This window comes from Ailuropoda melanoleuca, chromosome 20 (assembly GCF_002007445.2).
Source record: "Ailuropoda melanoleuca isolate Jingjing chromosome 20, ASM200744v2, whole genome shotgun sequence".
Classification (NCBI taxonomy): domain Eukaryota; kingdom Metazoa; phylum Chordata; class Mammalia; order Carnivora; family Ursidae; genus Ailuropoda; species Ailuropoda melanoleuca.
Genome location: NC_048237.1, coordinates 25,672,661 through 25,688,388, shown reverse-complemented (window position 1 = coordinate 25,688,388; position 15,728 = coordinate 25,672,661). Strand labels below are relative to the sequence as shown.

Genomic DNA, 15,728 nt, shown 5'->3' with positions numbered 1-15,728 from the left:
CTTGGAAAATTATGCTTAGGATATAATCCAAGAAAAGGAAAAGCTGAGAATTACCCATTTCAGGTTAACAAGGGAAAAAAAAAATCTAAATGTCCAATAGCTGGTGAGTTGTGTGGATTTTAAATTTTTTTTTTAGTTGGTGAGTTGTTCAGTAAATTTTTTTAGCAGCTAAGGGCAGCTATTACATATGCATAAACCAAAACAACATGGAACATTGCTTACTAGTGAAAAAACAATGTAATATTACCTAATATAATAATTGGTTATATAAAGAACTAAAGAGCGAAAGGTTTGAAATAATGTCTAAGAGTCGTAGGAATATAAATATAGGAATCATTTCATTTTTAAGAAGATAAAATATCTTTGGTATTTAAAAAAAGACTAAGGAGTTTGCTTAGAAACCTGTAAAGGGTTTTGTAGGAAATACTGAAATAGAGCATTTTAGAAGTTCCTTCTTAAACTTCCATCCTTCTGCCCCCACAGCCCTAGAAAATGAGTCAAAGGTGAATTCGTAGAGAGAATCTTCTTGCAGGTTGACTTCTACGTAGTTCGTAATGAGAAGGTGTGGAGAACTGTTGTGCAAAAGAGGGGAGAAGACTAGGAAGTAGATATAATTTGCCCATATACCCCAAATCATTACAGAGACAAATCTTCCATTAAGCATACAACCCAGTGTTAGGGTAACATATCATCCCTTTGTTACAAAATGATACATATAATTACTCTATATATACTTATATACGTGTGTGTGTGTGTGTGTGTGTGTGTGTGTGTGTGTGTATATGCTAGTTCTATATGTTAACAGTATTGTAATAAAACCCTTCTCTAACATTTGGTAGCTTCACCTTGTGAATAAGAACTTGTTTGAAATTTGAATATCCTCTCTGTAGCTAGGAGAAGTTTTCTATAAGGTATCCAAAATATAAAAAATTTAATTTCCAGGGGTGCCTGGCTGGGTCTGTCTTAATCTCAGTGTTGTAAATTCAAGCCCCATGTTGGGTATAGAGAGCACGTCAATAAATAAATAAATAAATAGTAAAAAACACAGTATTGATAAACGAAAAAAAAATAAAATCTTTTTAAAAAACTTTAATTTCTATATTCCATACCAGCTTTCATTAGTGCCTACATATTTAATAATTTGTATAAATGCATTACAGAATATCATTCTGATTATTAGATGAAGTAATGAAAGTATTTCAGTATTGCTCTTTAACTGAAATTTTTATTCCAGGGCCCTGTTCTTAATGTCAAAAAGTAATTTTCAGCCTCCAAAACTAAAGGACAAAACAAAATGGTAAGTTAATGAATATATAGATTTATAGAATTTTACAGATGATACGGAGACAGGTTCAGTTCCCTTATCTTATAGATGTTGAAACTGAAGCCCAGAGCTGTTAAACAGTTTACCTGAAGTTATGTATCTAACTTACTTGCAGAGCCTTGGCAAGGATATAAGTTTATTTTCTTGACAATTCCAGTTTCTTAGGAACTTAGAGTGACAAGGAATAAGAAGAAACCCACGTCAATCCAAAAGATTTTTATAATCTGCTCTGGTAAAACTCTGATCATTTTTCTTAGTTTTTTAGAAGCTTGGGTAAGAGGTATGGTCAGGAAACCATTGGAGATGAATAGATTAAAATTTTGGAGATTCATATCTTTGCCTTGGATTCTATTACTTCTGTTAATGACATGTTGACTTTTATCGAAGGTGATATGAAAAGTTTTCCCAAGTACCATGACACTTATCACTGTTGACTACTTCTGCCTTCCTTACCTAATGTTCAAAAAGGTTATTATTTATTTTCATCCTACTCTCTTCTTCCTCTTACTAAGTAAGGCAGTTTGCCTCTTCTTAAATTCCATTAGGACATTTTTAATTGGATGATAAAAATTGAAAATTATTTCTCTGGTAATGTTTTCCCATACATTTAATAAAAGAAACCATGCAAATAAAAGTTTCCAAGTTCTTATTCAGGAATTCAGGAATTCTTCATCTAGATTTAATGGATCTTTTATGGGGGGAGGCCCAGGGACTCCCCAAATTCTGTGTGTATTTTCATAGGGAGACAGTCCATATCTTGTTTCACATTCTAAGAGCTCTGTCCCCAAAACAGGTTCTAAAGTACTGTTTTATGTTTTACTGGCCGGTCTGTACAAAGTATTACTTAGGAGCCAGGCCATTCCGGGGATGATGCCAGAAGTGAAGGGAAAATCACACTGGAAATAAAGGAGTTTATATCCTACTGTGGTTGTATTCTTTTGTGGTGATATGGCTTTCTTCCTAATCCTTGTTACCCTAAGCTCCTAAGCAACTGGAACTGGAGGACTTTGTGGCAGGAATGACTGGATATTCATTCAGGAATGAATGACTACTAGCCGTTATGGCTGAATTCACAGTCAGATTCCAGAGCAGTCGTTGCCATGGAGTACTTTTGCCAGTCTCAGGGTACTCTTTGACTCTGTTGTCCCCACCACAAGTCACCAAATATAATGCAGTGGTCTGTTTTCTCTGCAAGAGAACTGCTATGTGGTTGCCCTTATTCCTAAGAAATTCAGTGACCCTATAAGGGTTGAGATAGTCTTTTACATTACCCACCATACTCCATGCCATTCTTCTGGTATAGGAAAACATTTATACGTTATATAAATTTAAGCAATGAGAAAAGGCCATTTTGCTTTCTAAGTGGCACCTGTAACACAAGATTAGAAATCCTACGAATGACACAACTGCCCATTTCTATTTTTAGTGTATTTTTTAGAGGTTATATGTTACTGTTTTGTTAACTAATTTCATTTTACTTGTAGATGAAACTGACACTTGTTTTCAAGGAATATACTGTGCTTTGGGTTTTGTTTTTTGGCTTATACAGAGCTAAGAGGCCCAAGAGAAAAATCATGTGTTTCAGACTTTCTAACTGCTTATAAATTAGTTTTATTTAGTAACACCAAAAAACTAATATTAGTGAAATATTTTTGCACATGTCTCTTTTTATTTGAAGGTCATCAACATTCCATAATTTTGTCAAAGTAGCACTAACCAAAAACCCCAAAAAAAGACCAACCGCTGAAAGACTTCTGACTGTAAGTCAATTTAAATTACAGGGGAATTTTCTGTAGTCGGTGCAGTAAGTAGGCATATCACTTGAACAAAAGTATTTATGATTTTTAATATGAAAATTTAGTAATCTCTTACTGCAGGGGTCAGCAAACTTTCTGTGAAGAGCTAGATAGTAAGTGTGTTAGGCTTTGGGGCCACACAGTCCCTGTTGCAACTAATGAATTTTGCCATTGAAGCACGTAAGCACACACAGTACACTCGAATGGGTGTGGCTTTAATACTCAACACTTGATTTACAAAAGGAGGCAGTGCCCCAGATTTTGCCCATCAGCTTTAGTTTGCCAACCCCCGCCTTAGAGGAAACTCTTAAAAATGTTGCTGTCATCTTTCTTGGTTTCTTATGTAAATTTATAGAATGCTCTGTGTGTATATGTATTTGTAAAATACTTTTATATTAGAAAAAGTCAATGATTACCGCAGCCTAAGGAAACTATTTAAATGTCAAAATTGAATTATGTATCTTTGTATATTTCTATAGTGCTACTGAATTAAATGTATGCAAATTTGGAATACACATGCTTTTTTCTTACTGTGATACGGACTGTACCTCAGTTTTCATTTGCACATATATCACTATAGTGACATGAGAAATGAATGTCTGGTTCTTACAGCCAAGGTTGTAATTTTACAACCTAATGTAGAGTAGATACCTTCACTTAGAAAAATTATTCATATTATAAACTTACTCCACAAGGCTGCTTTAGTTTGATAATCTGTAATTATGGTTTCTCTGATTAATATTTTTACTAATACATTCTCTAATTTATTTGTATTAGTAGGCTCCCCTATGCTTGTCTCTGAAAGTTAATGAAAAAGTACAAATAACGTTTTCTATAAACCATTGATGTAAAAGCATACTCATGAAATTTTGTTTTGTTTTGTTTTGACTTAGCATACGTTTGTAGGGCAGCCAGGTCTCTCTAGGGCCCTTGCAGTTGAGCTGTTGGACAAAGTGAATAATCCAGACAACCATGCACATTACACTGAGGGAGATGACGATGACTTTGAGGTAAAGAGTGTTTGCAGTCTAATATTTGAAAATAAATGTTTAGGGGCGCCTGGGTGCACAGCAGTTAAGCGTCTGCCTTCGGCTCAGGGCATGATCCCAGCGTTATGGGATCGAGCCCCACATCAGGCTCCTCCACTATGAACCTGCCTTCTTCCTCTCCCACTCCTCATGCTTGTGTTCCCTCTCTCGCTGGCTGTCTCTATCTCTGTCAAATAAATAAATAAAATCTTAAAAAAAAAAAAAGAAAATAAATGTTTAATATGGTCTGAGAGTTTGTTTCCTAATTTACTGTTTTAGTTATAACAGATTTAGCCAGAAAGATTAATTAGCAATGTAAACTAAACTTATCCTGCATATAATTACCACTTGATACTTTGAAAGAAATTTGCAGTGTAACATATATAACATAACTGGTTGACACTTTTTCTGGAAAGAACGAGGATTACTAATTAAAACTACTTATATCATTTTATTTTCCTAGTTGGTTTGCCCAAAGTTATTAAGAGGTAGCCAAGATTAGAATCAGATCTTTTTCTCCTCCCAGAAATCCAGAAGGGCTTTCCCTTCTCCCTGGACCTCAGATTCTGTAGTGAGAGTCTGATCTTTCTCTAATGAGAAAGGACATCTATTTCTAAGGAAATAAAAGATATTAGGAACATTGCTTTGGACCAGGAGAATAAAAAGTTAGCCAGAGCACATGCACATATGATTTTTCACGAAAGAGACTCTTTAGAAATCCAATTGGTCATTTTTTAGTTTCTTTATTATACAGGTTATTAACAGGATACAAATTACTTTTAAAAATTAAGTTGAGGTTCACATAGATATTTTATCCTTTCCAATACTTGCTGAAGACTGTTATATTTTATATTATTACATGTAGCACTAGTCTTTTGTTTTCCTTCTCTGAAAACACTGTAAAATCTTTTTGAATATATTCTATTTAACAACAAAACTTGTAAATCAGGAATGAGGGACTTCCTGTTCCTACTTAAGCTTGTATAAAACACAGCTGTACTTTTTCTCCAGTGTTTCTTCCTCTCCTTTTAGGATTTCTTTTTGTTTCTGTGTTTCTCTGAATTTGTCTCTTCACTTCTCTTTATGCCTTTATTTCCTTTTATATCTCTACCTTCACTCTGGCAAGACTATAGAACCAAACTTTTTGTTATTATGTATTGAAGGAAATGTTCTACTTTATGTTTTTAAGTTTTGAATCTTACTATTGTGTATGTTCCACATATGAGTGAGAACATATGATAATTGTCTTTCTCCACTTGACTGACTTCACTTAGCATAAGCCTCTCCAGTTCCATCCATGTCGATGCAAAGGATTACTGGTAGGTTTTGATTTGAATGCCTGGATGGGTATAAAAGTGTCTAATTAATTGAGGTAGGAACACTAGAGTAAAATCAGGTTTGGGAAGAAAGAGGAGTTCGGTTTTATGTATAGTAATTTTGATGTTGCACAAGACTTCCAAATGGAGAGGTCTCGTAAGGAATTAGATATGTGGTTGTACCTCGGGGAGAGAAGTTCGGACTGCAGATGTGTATTTGGAAGTCATTAAGTATAGAAGTAGTTAATACCTTAAGGAGTAAATGTGATCACTCAAGGGAAGCATGTAGAATGAAAAAAGAATAGGGCCTATGACAGTATCCTGAGATTTCTCCCAAAATTTAAGAATCAAGTAGGCTAGGAGGCACCTGGGGGGCACAGTCAGTTAAGTGTCTGACTCTTAGTTTCGATCAAGCCCTGTATCAGGCTCTGCACTCAGCACGGAATCTGCTTAAGATTCTCATTCTCTCTCCCTCTGCCCTCCCTTGCACTCTATCTCCCTCCCTCCCAGTCTCTAAAATAAATAAATAAGTCTTTTAAAAGAAAAGAATCAAGCAAGCTAATAGGAATGGCAAAGGTTTGATAAAGACCATTAAAAGAAGGAGGGAAAGTTTTAACAAGAATATTGCCTAAAAGATAAGTTAAATCTTTGGATTTAGGTGGTGGTGCTTGACTACTTTTTTAAAAGGATAGTACCTAAATTATCGAGGTGAAACTAGAGTGGAGTGGTTTGGAAGACAAGTATAGCAATACATTTACGCAATTTAGTTGTGAAAGGGAGAGGTAGGATGAACAGTAGCTGGAGGAAAACGAGTTGGTGGGGGATTAATTAATTAGTTATTGTTTATGAGGGAAAGTAATTTTGGACAGGATTAAATGCTTATGAAAAGGATCCAATAGATAGAGATAAAAAAGATTTAAGAGAAACGAGATGAATAGGCAAAGTCTCTGAGAAAGGAGGAGAGGCTGGGATCTAGATTGTGAGACACTTGATCTTAGGTAATGAAAACTTCTCTTGCATGAGAGAGGAGGATAGTTCATGTTGTTGCCAGAAGATATCTTCTATTTGATGATTCCAGTTTTCTCTGTGAAGTAAATGGCAGGGTCATCTCTTGAAAGTCTGAGGGAAAATGAGTGTGTTTGGAGAGTATGGAGAGAAGGTGTGAAATAGTAATTGAGGAGAGCGGTTGGGTTAAATGATTAGACGAGTGTTCGTGGGCAAAGTTGAAGCCTCAGATGAGACAAATTTTCAGTGTGGTGGGCTGGGTGACTTTCCTCCAGTAGTGATTGGTATCCCCAATAGAAACACAAAGGTAGTTACCTTAATTCATCCCAAGTTGTCATTTTGGCATGACAGAGTACTGAAGGACAATGGGGCAAAGGGAATTTAGGATATTGGCCAGAAATTGCTTGAAATTGTAGACCATCAGATACAAACTGGATAGGAAGAAGAGTGAAGATAAGAGAAATGCTGATGGAGGGTAACAAGGTAATGGGTTGATGGACTTGGTATTCCAATGTAAACATGAAATAGTGTGATGGGAGTAAATGAGACTGAGCTGAAAGGCTGAGAAGTTTGGAGCATAGCGTGAGTTTGAGTATCAGAGCTGATGGCAAGGTCCAGGGTGTGACCTTGGAATTGAGAGTGTATTAAATATTGAAGTCTGGGAGAGTGAGATGAGGTCGGAAAACTTAAGTCCCAAACAGTGGACTGTTGAATTCCCTTGGTATGATGGTGGGTCTTGAAGTAGATGAGAAAACATATGAGCCACTGTCATTCATCAGTGAATGAGAGTGAGTCGTTCGAAATTGGATAGGTGACAGTTGAGCTGAAGGCATAGTTTCAGAGGATCAGGAACTTATGCAAAAGGGTGTAAAGTTAGCAAGCTTCTCACTTGATTTACTACAGTATTCTTACTCAATGTCTCTGCATCCAGTATTTCTCCCCTCCGTACCTTCTTACACATTTACCCAGTTACTCTTAAACCTGACTCTGAAATACCGCTCCTTTTTTGTAAAATCTCCAAAAAATGTCTTTGCCGAGAAAATAAAATTGAGAGTCCTCAGCTGACATTAGGAGCCTTACATGATCTGGCTCATCCCCCGTCTGTCTGTCCAGCTTTGTCATCTCTTCCCTTCATCTTCACTGAAGCCAAATAGTAACCAGCCCCAGCTGCCCTGAATGCTGCAATTTCTTTTTCTTCTTGCATTACTTTGTTCATATTCTCTTTGCTGTCTAGCAGGCTTTCCGTACTGCCGCACATCCAGTGCCTACTGTCTTCAGTCCCAGATCAGATTACAGCTGTCATGAAGAACTTCTGTAACCCTTCAGGCAGAAGTCATTTCTTTTTCATCAGGGCATTAACAGTAATCGTCTTAATGAATGGCGTTGACCATTTTGTAATCATATTATTTGTGTGTCTTAAGTGCCTAGACTACAAACCCCTTGAAGATGAGATTTCTGACTTTCTTTGCATCTTTTCAATATTTTATACAGTATAAACATGGAATAAGTGAATAACTTCTAAAGTATTTTAGTGTTCATTTTATTATGTTTGTCCTATAGTTTACAGTCATGTTTGTCAGTAAATGATCATTTAGTTGAAAAGTTTGACCTTTTAACTTTATCACTGAAATTTTTTAAAGCATGTATCTTATGCTTATATTCACAGCCCCATGCAATCATTCGTCATACCATTAGATCTACAAACAGGAATGCCAGAGCTGAACGGACAGCTTCAGAAATAAATTGTATGTGTTTGGTATACATTTCCAATTGGTGGTTTTGGAGGGTTGAGCTGGGTGTTTTTGTGGGTCTTTTTGGAATAATAGAATTTCAGACTAACTGAGGCTACATGCTTTAACATAATCAGAATACCTCTAAAACAGAGCTTGATTCTCTGGTTTATAATGGAATTCTCTTGTTTTTTAATTAAATGGTTTTTATTTACTAATTGTAAAGGTAATGTATGTTCATCGTAGAAAATTTGTAAGAGGAAAAAAATAGAAAATTACCATTGCCCATAACTTCATCACCCAGTACCAACCCACAGATAATATTTTTGCTAAATTGCCTTCATGTTTTTCCGTGACTGAATTTATTTAACTTAACATGGAAGCATTTTTGAAAAACTAGCCTAGCCTTTATAACCATTAAAGGTTGCATCATTTTTCACTGAGGTGTGACACATTATAGTTGAATGATTTCCTGTTGTTGGACATTGGGTTGGTTTCAGTTTTTTAGTCAAGTTAACAGGAGAGATGAATCTTTCTAAAATATATACTTAAAAGGGGAAATTGATATTTAGTCAATAAATTAATCATTGACAAATATTTTATATCAAGGATATTTGTCACTTTAGCCAAATTAATTTAGAAGCACGGATTTGCAAAGAAATTTTAGGTATGAGTATATTGACTTAAGTGCATCCTTGTTTCAAGAGAGATTTTTAAAAGTTTACAGTAAAATAAGATAAAAAATTATGACTGTAATGAAGATAATTTATTAAGTATTTAGGCTAATTAGAATTGTTGCAGATGAGCATTTTGTTGAAGTCTGAGTTTTCTTGAACCCAAATTTTTCTAGCTTTCTGAATACAGCTTTGGAAGGTCAGTGGAGAGTTAGAATGTCCTTCTGATACCCATCAATTCAGTCAGGCCTTTTCTTAGTTAAACCGGTAATTCGAGATTTTATCTCTTTGGTAGTCGCAGATTGCTGGTATTTCTTATGCTGTCTTCTTATACAATTCCAAGTAAACTCCTTGGACTTCAAATACCATATAGAAAAATAGCAAAGTTGCTATCCCATTATAAAGCTACCTTCTTTATTTTTTGTAGGTGTGTAAGTATTCAGTCAATATTGTCTAACAGCTATATTTCCTTCTGTAGCTCTTGAATTTTGTGTCATATTTAGCAAAGCCTTCCTGATTTTAAGATTACAAAAGAATTCTATTATTTTTCTTCTATTTTTACAGTTTCACTTTTTTAATATTTAATATTTAAATCTTTGATACAAGATATTAATTTATTTGGCAAGAGGTATGAAGTATGGATTCACCTTCAGTTTCTTTTTAAATGACAACCCATTTGTCTAAATGCTAATTGTTAAAAACTTAATATTTTCACCAATGGATTTGATATATCACCTTTATGATGTACTAAATGACCATATATATTTTTGGATTCTTTCCAGAAATTCTGTCATTGCATTAGTGTGTCTAGTCATGTGCCAATAACATAATTTGATTATTTTGTCTTTATAATACTTTTTAAAATCTGTTAGGACTAATCTTCCTCCTACTTTCCTCACTCCTCCTTACCCCCCCATACATATCTGTTGCTGTTCTTTGTTGTGATATTTGGCTGTTGTATTTTTCCACATAAACTTAAGAATCAGCTTATCTAGTTAAAAAAATTCTCAGTATTTTTACCGAGGTTTCATAAAAGTTCATGTATTAACTTGGGGAGAGTTGACCCCTTTATGATAGTCTGTCTTCTTAACTAAAATAGACTTTTTCAGGGGTAAGTTCGAGACTTAGTTCTTCCTGAATTCCCAGGGTACTAGTATCTTCATGGAGTAAGCTCTTTGTGCTTCAGTACCAAAAAAAAATTGGTGAAGCTGAAGGTCATTTTATTGGTGGTTTATCTTTACATTTTCTCAAGTCTTCTTTTGTGTCGATGAAGAACATTTTATAGCTTTGTTTTTATGTGTTTGTTTAATAGGTTTTATATACACCTAGTTAGTTTTATTCTTAGTTTTTTGTTTCATTTTTTAAATTTGAACTGGTAACTTACGTACGGTCAAATGCTTAGGTGTACTGTATAATGAATTTTTAAAAATGTAAACACTCATGAAACTGCCACCCAGATCAAAATATAGAACATTATCAGAATCTCTGAAGGCCCCTTCTGTCATGCTCCTTCACAATTAGCGCCCTTCTGTCTTCCTATCCCCCTGCCCTTTCCGTTGCCCAGGCTCATCATTGTTCTGTTCTCTTGTCACCATAGATTGGTTTTTACCTTGATCTGGATCTTCAAATAAGTGGGATATACAATTTGCACCCTTTTTGCTTGGTTTCTTCTGCTCAACAATGTCCGTGAGAGTCATTCATGTCATGTATAGCAATAGTTCATTGTTTTCACAGTAATATAATATTTTATTGTATGATTATAACACAATTTATCCATTCCTTGGTTGATGGGCATTTGATCTGTTGCCAGTTTTTGGCTATTATAACTAGTATAAGCATTTTTACTCTATTTTTAGTGGACATAAGTAATTATTATGGCCTTGGCCTAAGTCTAAGACCACCAAGGATGAACGTGTAGTCCAGCAAAGTCAGGTTTGTTGGCTCCATGCAATGAGGGAAAACACACACTAGAGGAACTATGGAACATCTCATTAAACAAAGGAAAAGAAGGGTTAGAGTGTTTTGGAAAGAGTAGAGTTCAAGTGAAATGTGACAGCTTAACACAAAAGAGAGAGATAAATGATATGGTGAATATCAGGTCTAATACTGTGAAAATTGACCCAGAGGTCTGTTTTTTTGGAAACTTGGAATGCTGTATTTGGAAACCTCTTTATTTGAAGTTCTATATCTATTTTTCAACTGGTTATGGTTTCTATTCTCCTGTTTCTTCTCCGGTTATTTTTTAATTATTATCATATCTTGGACTGGTTGTGTCCTCTTTATTCTAAAGGGTGTTTAAAGAGTTAATTGACTAGTACATCAGCTTGATCCTTTTAAGGCTAATGTCAGGCTTTACCAGACTATTCAGCAAGCTCTTTCCTCTGGTTAGAAACTTGGCTGTCTTTCCTGACACTCTGTGATCACCAGAATCTACATTTAGGCCACAGCACTCTCTTAGCTGTTCATGACATACTTTGTACAGTCTTGCTTTTTCCCCCCCCTTAATGAGCAATTTAGTATTCAACCAAAGACAAAGAGATCTCTTGGCATATTTCTAGAGCTCCTTCATGTAGCTTTCTCATTTCTGGCACCCTGCCCTTCAATTTCCCACCACCTAAGCAGCCCTAATCTCCAGTCTTTGTTTCCTGCACCCAGTAAGACTGTTACTCTCTCTTTGGATTCCACATTCTTGTGCCCTAGTTTGAAAAGTACCTCCAGAAGGAAAGCCAGAGTGAATGTGGATCTTAACCACTATGTATTCCCTTCTCTTAAGGATTACAGCCTTGTGGGGTCTGTTGTCCACTACCCCAAAATAATTACTTCATATCATTTGTACGCACATTGGTGTTACACGTATGTAGGTGTTTAAAACAGAAAGATAAGTCCAACTCCTGTTACTTCATTATGGTTAGAACCTCCATCATCTTACAGAAATACATGAGTACGTATAATAGAAGACCTCCCCATCTTTGGATTTTCATAGGCCACAGATGCACCCAAAGGGACTGTCAGTATTTTCTTTAAAACAAAACAATTTGAGGTCCCATCTACCACATAAAACAACGATACTGGAGGCCGTAGCATTTCTGTGCCAGAAGTTACGGCTGCAATAATTTTAGAATAGTCATAAAGAATTTGATTTTTTTTTAATGAGTAATTTTCTTATGTTTTAAAACATCTTAAATGTTTATGAAACTCATTTTTTCTTGAAATTTCTTGTCTTGACATTTGCTTGATCGTAATTCTTATTGTTAGTTAATAATGACATTTTCTCTTTCTTTTCTACACCTGCTTGCCTGCCAGTGTTTCTAGTTGTGATAAAAAAAAAATTTAGTTCAGCTCTGTCTCAAATGAGTTGAAGCAGTGAATCAGAGTAGTGGGTTTTGAGTTAAGATATTTTTTAATTATGTTAAGAAATAAGTCATTAATAAGTGAGAGCTTTTTATTTTAGGTTATTTTTGGAAAGTAGATACAATGTTTTATGAAATGTCTTTCAATCTTTTATTGAAAATTTTTATGACAGTGTTTTTGTTTAATGAATTATGTAAGTACTTTGTGCTACTTTACAAATCTCTTTTAGGGATAAGAACAACTGGATCCTTTTTGAAAATGATTATTTTTTTATTTAGCCAATATTGTATTTGGGGATCTTGCATCTCTATGATGCAGGTATGAATTTTGTTTCGTTTTGTTTTTTAGTCACATTAAATTTTATAATCTTAAATTTCTGTGTACTTTGTGGGGCACGTGGGTGGCTTAGTTGGTTAAGCATCTGACTCTTGATCTCAGCTCAGGTCTTGATCTCAGGGTCATGAGTTCAAACTCCACGTTGGGCTCCATCCTACTTAAAAAAAAAAAAAAATCTCCCCAAAACAACTGTGAGTAGAAAATAAGCCATCCTTTATGTGTAGATAATAAGCCATCCTTTTCTCTGTTTTAGAATATTTCCTGTAAGAGAAATTTGAGCAGGCCAAGTAAAATACACATTGAGCAAAATATATTTAATTTCCAAATACTACTGTAACATTTAATTTAAATACTGTGTTCTTTTTAGATAATTACAGCTAATTTGGGGAGCTTCATCCTTGCCATAAAGTTGTAGCCTTAGAACAGAGTCTGTAGCCTGGACAGGGAAGATTCTTAAAGTCTTTTTTCTTAGTCAAAGTCGATACTTTGATTAATTTTTTGAAATCTCTTATACACAAAAAGTGCTATTTAATTTCCTTATTCCAACTGAGAATTAAGTAGAGTTGTTAAGAAGATACCAAATTGTTACCTTCTTTTGGTAAATATAAAAAAGGGGTACTCTTGCAGTGAAAAATGAAAAGATTTTGTTTTTTCTTCTTTCTCCCTTCCCCTCTCCTCAGTACATAGGCTTACCCTTTAAGATAGAGTTTGTGAATCTCTGTTACATGTTTTGCAGTTGACAAATTACAATTCGAACCTCCTCTGAGAAAAGAAACAGAAGCACGGGATGAAATGGTAGGAATTCTTACTTTTAAAGTACTTTACAAATTAAAATTTGAGAAAACTTATAGTTAGGTATACTTTGACTAAGGAACAAAGTTATATACTCTTCTAAGCAATAATTTTGATACTGCATTTCGCACATTAAAGTTTGAAAAAAGCTTATAACTAGTTAGATATGTTTTGACTAGCGTATAATGTTTAATATACCATTTTAACCATTCATTTTGATCCTTCTGAGTCTTTGGAAGGATTTACATGAAGTTATTAAATATATGAATTTCATGCTCAGCTTTAAGCTCTCAGGATCTTTTTTCTTATCAACTCTTTACGTTTAGAGTATATTTTTGCATTACCTTACTGGTTTTACTATTTATTTGTTAATATAGCTTCTTTTTTAACCATTGCTCTTATTTTGAGGTTACTGTTTAGTTAAACCTTTCCTTATCTAAAAGGAAGTAAATAATAGAGCAGGGTTATTATTAGAGCTGCCTAGATGTTATCTTAATATTTACTGTATTTTTCAGCTTTGGCAAAGTGTAATTTTTAGAGGAATTGTCTTCTGTTAATGGATCTCTTCATTCTTAACATTTGGCAGCACTGTTCTTCTTACTGTATATATTGCTGTATATAGAATTCTCTATTTCCATGCCATTGGGGAAAGAGTAGCACCAGGAAGTTCATGATAGTTTAATAATACGATGTTTAGTTTTCCACACTAATGGATTAGTGATGCACATAATTCAGAGTTATGTTTTTCTGTTTTATTTGGAATATAATAGCAATGGTAAAGAGGGCTTGTCATTTGAAAGTATATTTAGTATGTTTAGGGAACTTCTTCAGTTTAAGTCAACTGATAGTGAATCATTGACCTAAATATGTCAAATGACAGCAAATCTAGCTGGGGATTAAAAAATTGATTGAAAGCCAAGATAATTAACAATCATGACACTGAATATTTTCTTGAATCAAATAAGATGATTAATACCTGTTATAAGGGAACATTTTAAATTATTTTTTCACCTTCACAGGGAGTGTCATCAGACCCAAACTTTGTATTACAGTGGAATCCTTTTGTTGATGGTGCAAATACTGGGAAGTAAGTTGTTTTTTAACTTAATAACTATATTTTACTTGATTATATGAGAATAGTATTGAGAGGGAGTGGTTTATTCTAATAAGTTTTAATTTTTAAAGAAATTGTGCCGTGCCTTTTATCAATGTAAAGCTTCTGACTTTAATTACCAGAAGGTATCGTGTGTTAATCATTAAGGTTTTTCGAGTTTTCTTCTTTAAATCAGAACTTAGTATGTGTAATGTTAATTTACTGAAGGATGAGTTACATAATGTCATGGAAGAAATACTGTAGGAGGAGTCGAAAAACCCCAATTCCATCTCTGCAGTGTAGTTTCTTCATATTCTAGACCTGTCTTCCCCCAACAACTAAATTACAGGGCCAGCCCAAGTGTTCCAAGCCTGTTTGTGCATTGCAGGACCTCAAGAGGCCTTTGGAAATACAGATTTCTGGGCCCTCCGCATTCAGCTTATAGATCTGGGGTTGGCAAACTATGGCCTGTAAGCCACATCTGAGCCACTGCGTATTTTTTGTATAGCTGACAAACTAGAATCGTATTTAGATTTTTTTAATAGCTGAAAAAAAATCCAAAGAAGATTGATGTTTAAAGAAGATTGATATTTTGTTACATGTGAAAATTACATGAACATTTCAGTGTCCATAAAGGTTTGTTGGAACACAACCATGCTTTCACGTTATAAAATGAAAAAAGCTATGGCTGCTTTCACGTTATAACAAAAGTGTTATGTGGTTATGACCACTGTATGGACCAAAGTCTATAACACTTACTGTCTGGTCCTTCACAGAAGGTAAAGGTGATGGAGATGTCTCTGACGTGCGGCTCTCACTGAGGCAGCTAAAGGGTTCGATGACAGAGCCACGTACATCTGTGCCTCACAGTGACTTCCAGCTCTAAAATTCTGAATCTGTGTTTTACTGCTACGTTTAATTCATTTTTATTACATACTAAATATGCAAAGCAAAACCCTAAAGTTAAAAAGACTTTGTATTCATTTTATGAAAATCTATTTTATAGTCCTGCTGATACAGTTTGACACAATGAGGTCTTAAGTTTTCCTGTAGGTTTTTAAAATACTCTTCAGCATGATCTAATTGCCTTTTATATCCCCTGAATATAAACAGATTTTAATGCACATTTAGTGGAGTCTGTGTTATGTTCTCATTTACCACCATCTGAATTGCACGTTTCTCTTTGCGTTAGATCAACCTCAAAGCGCGCAGTACCACCGCCCCTACCTCCTAAGGTGAGCTGCTGAAATTGTTCGAATAAACCCTCTTTTAAGTAATATAAT

General features: G+C 34.7%; 1 protein-coding gene across 3 annotated transcripts in view; it reads left to right on the top strand.

Annotated features, from left to right (window-relative positions):
- The window catches only part of MAP4K5 (mitogen-activated protein kinase kinase kinase kinase 5), a 102,062-nt gene that overhangs the window by 58,243 nt on the left and 28,091 nt on the right, over window positions 1-15,728 (top strand). For all 3 annotated transcript variants that reach the window (XM_034648594.1, XM_034648593.1, XM_034648595.1), the window contains exons 10-16: window positions 1,235-1,297; window positions 3,003-3,084; window positions 4,014-4,130; window positions 8,136-8,214; window positions 13,297-13,355; window positions 14,372-14,439; window positions 15,638-15,680. In XM_034648594.1, coding sequence (XP_034504485.1) covers window positions 1,235-1,297; window positions 3,003-3,084; window positions 4,014-4,130; window positions 8,136-8,214; window positions 13,297-13,355; window positions 14,372-14,439; window positions 15,638-15,680 — 511 coding nt within the window. The remainder of the gene's footprint in view (window positions 1-1,234; window positions 1,298-3,002; window positions 3,085-4,013; window positions 4,131-8,135; window positions 8,215-13,296; window positions 13,356-14,371; window positions 14,440-15,637; window positions 15,681-15,728) is intronic.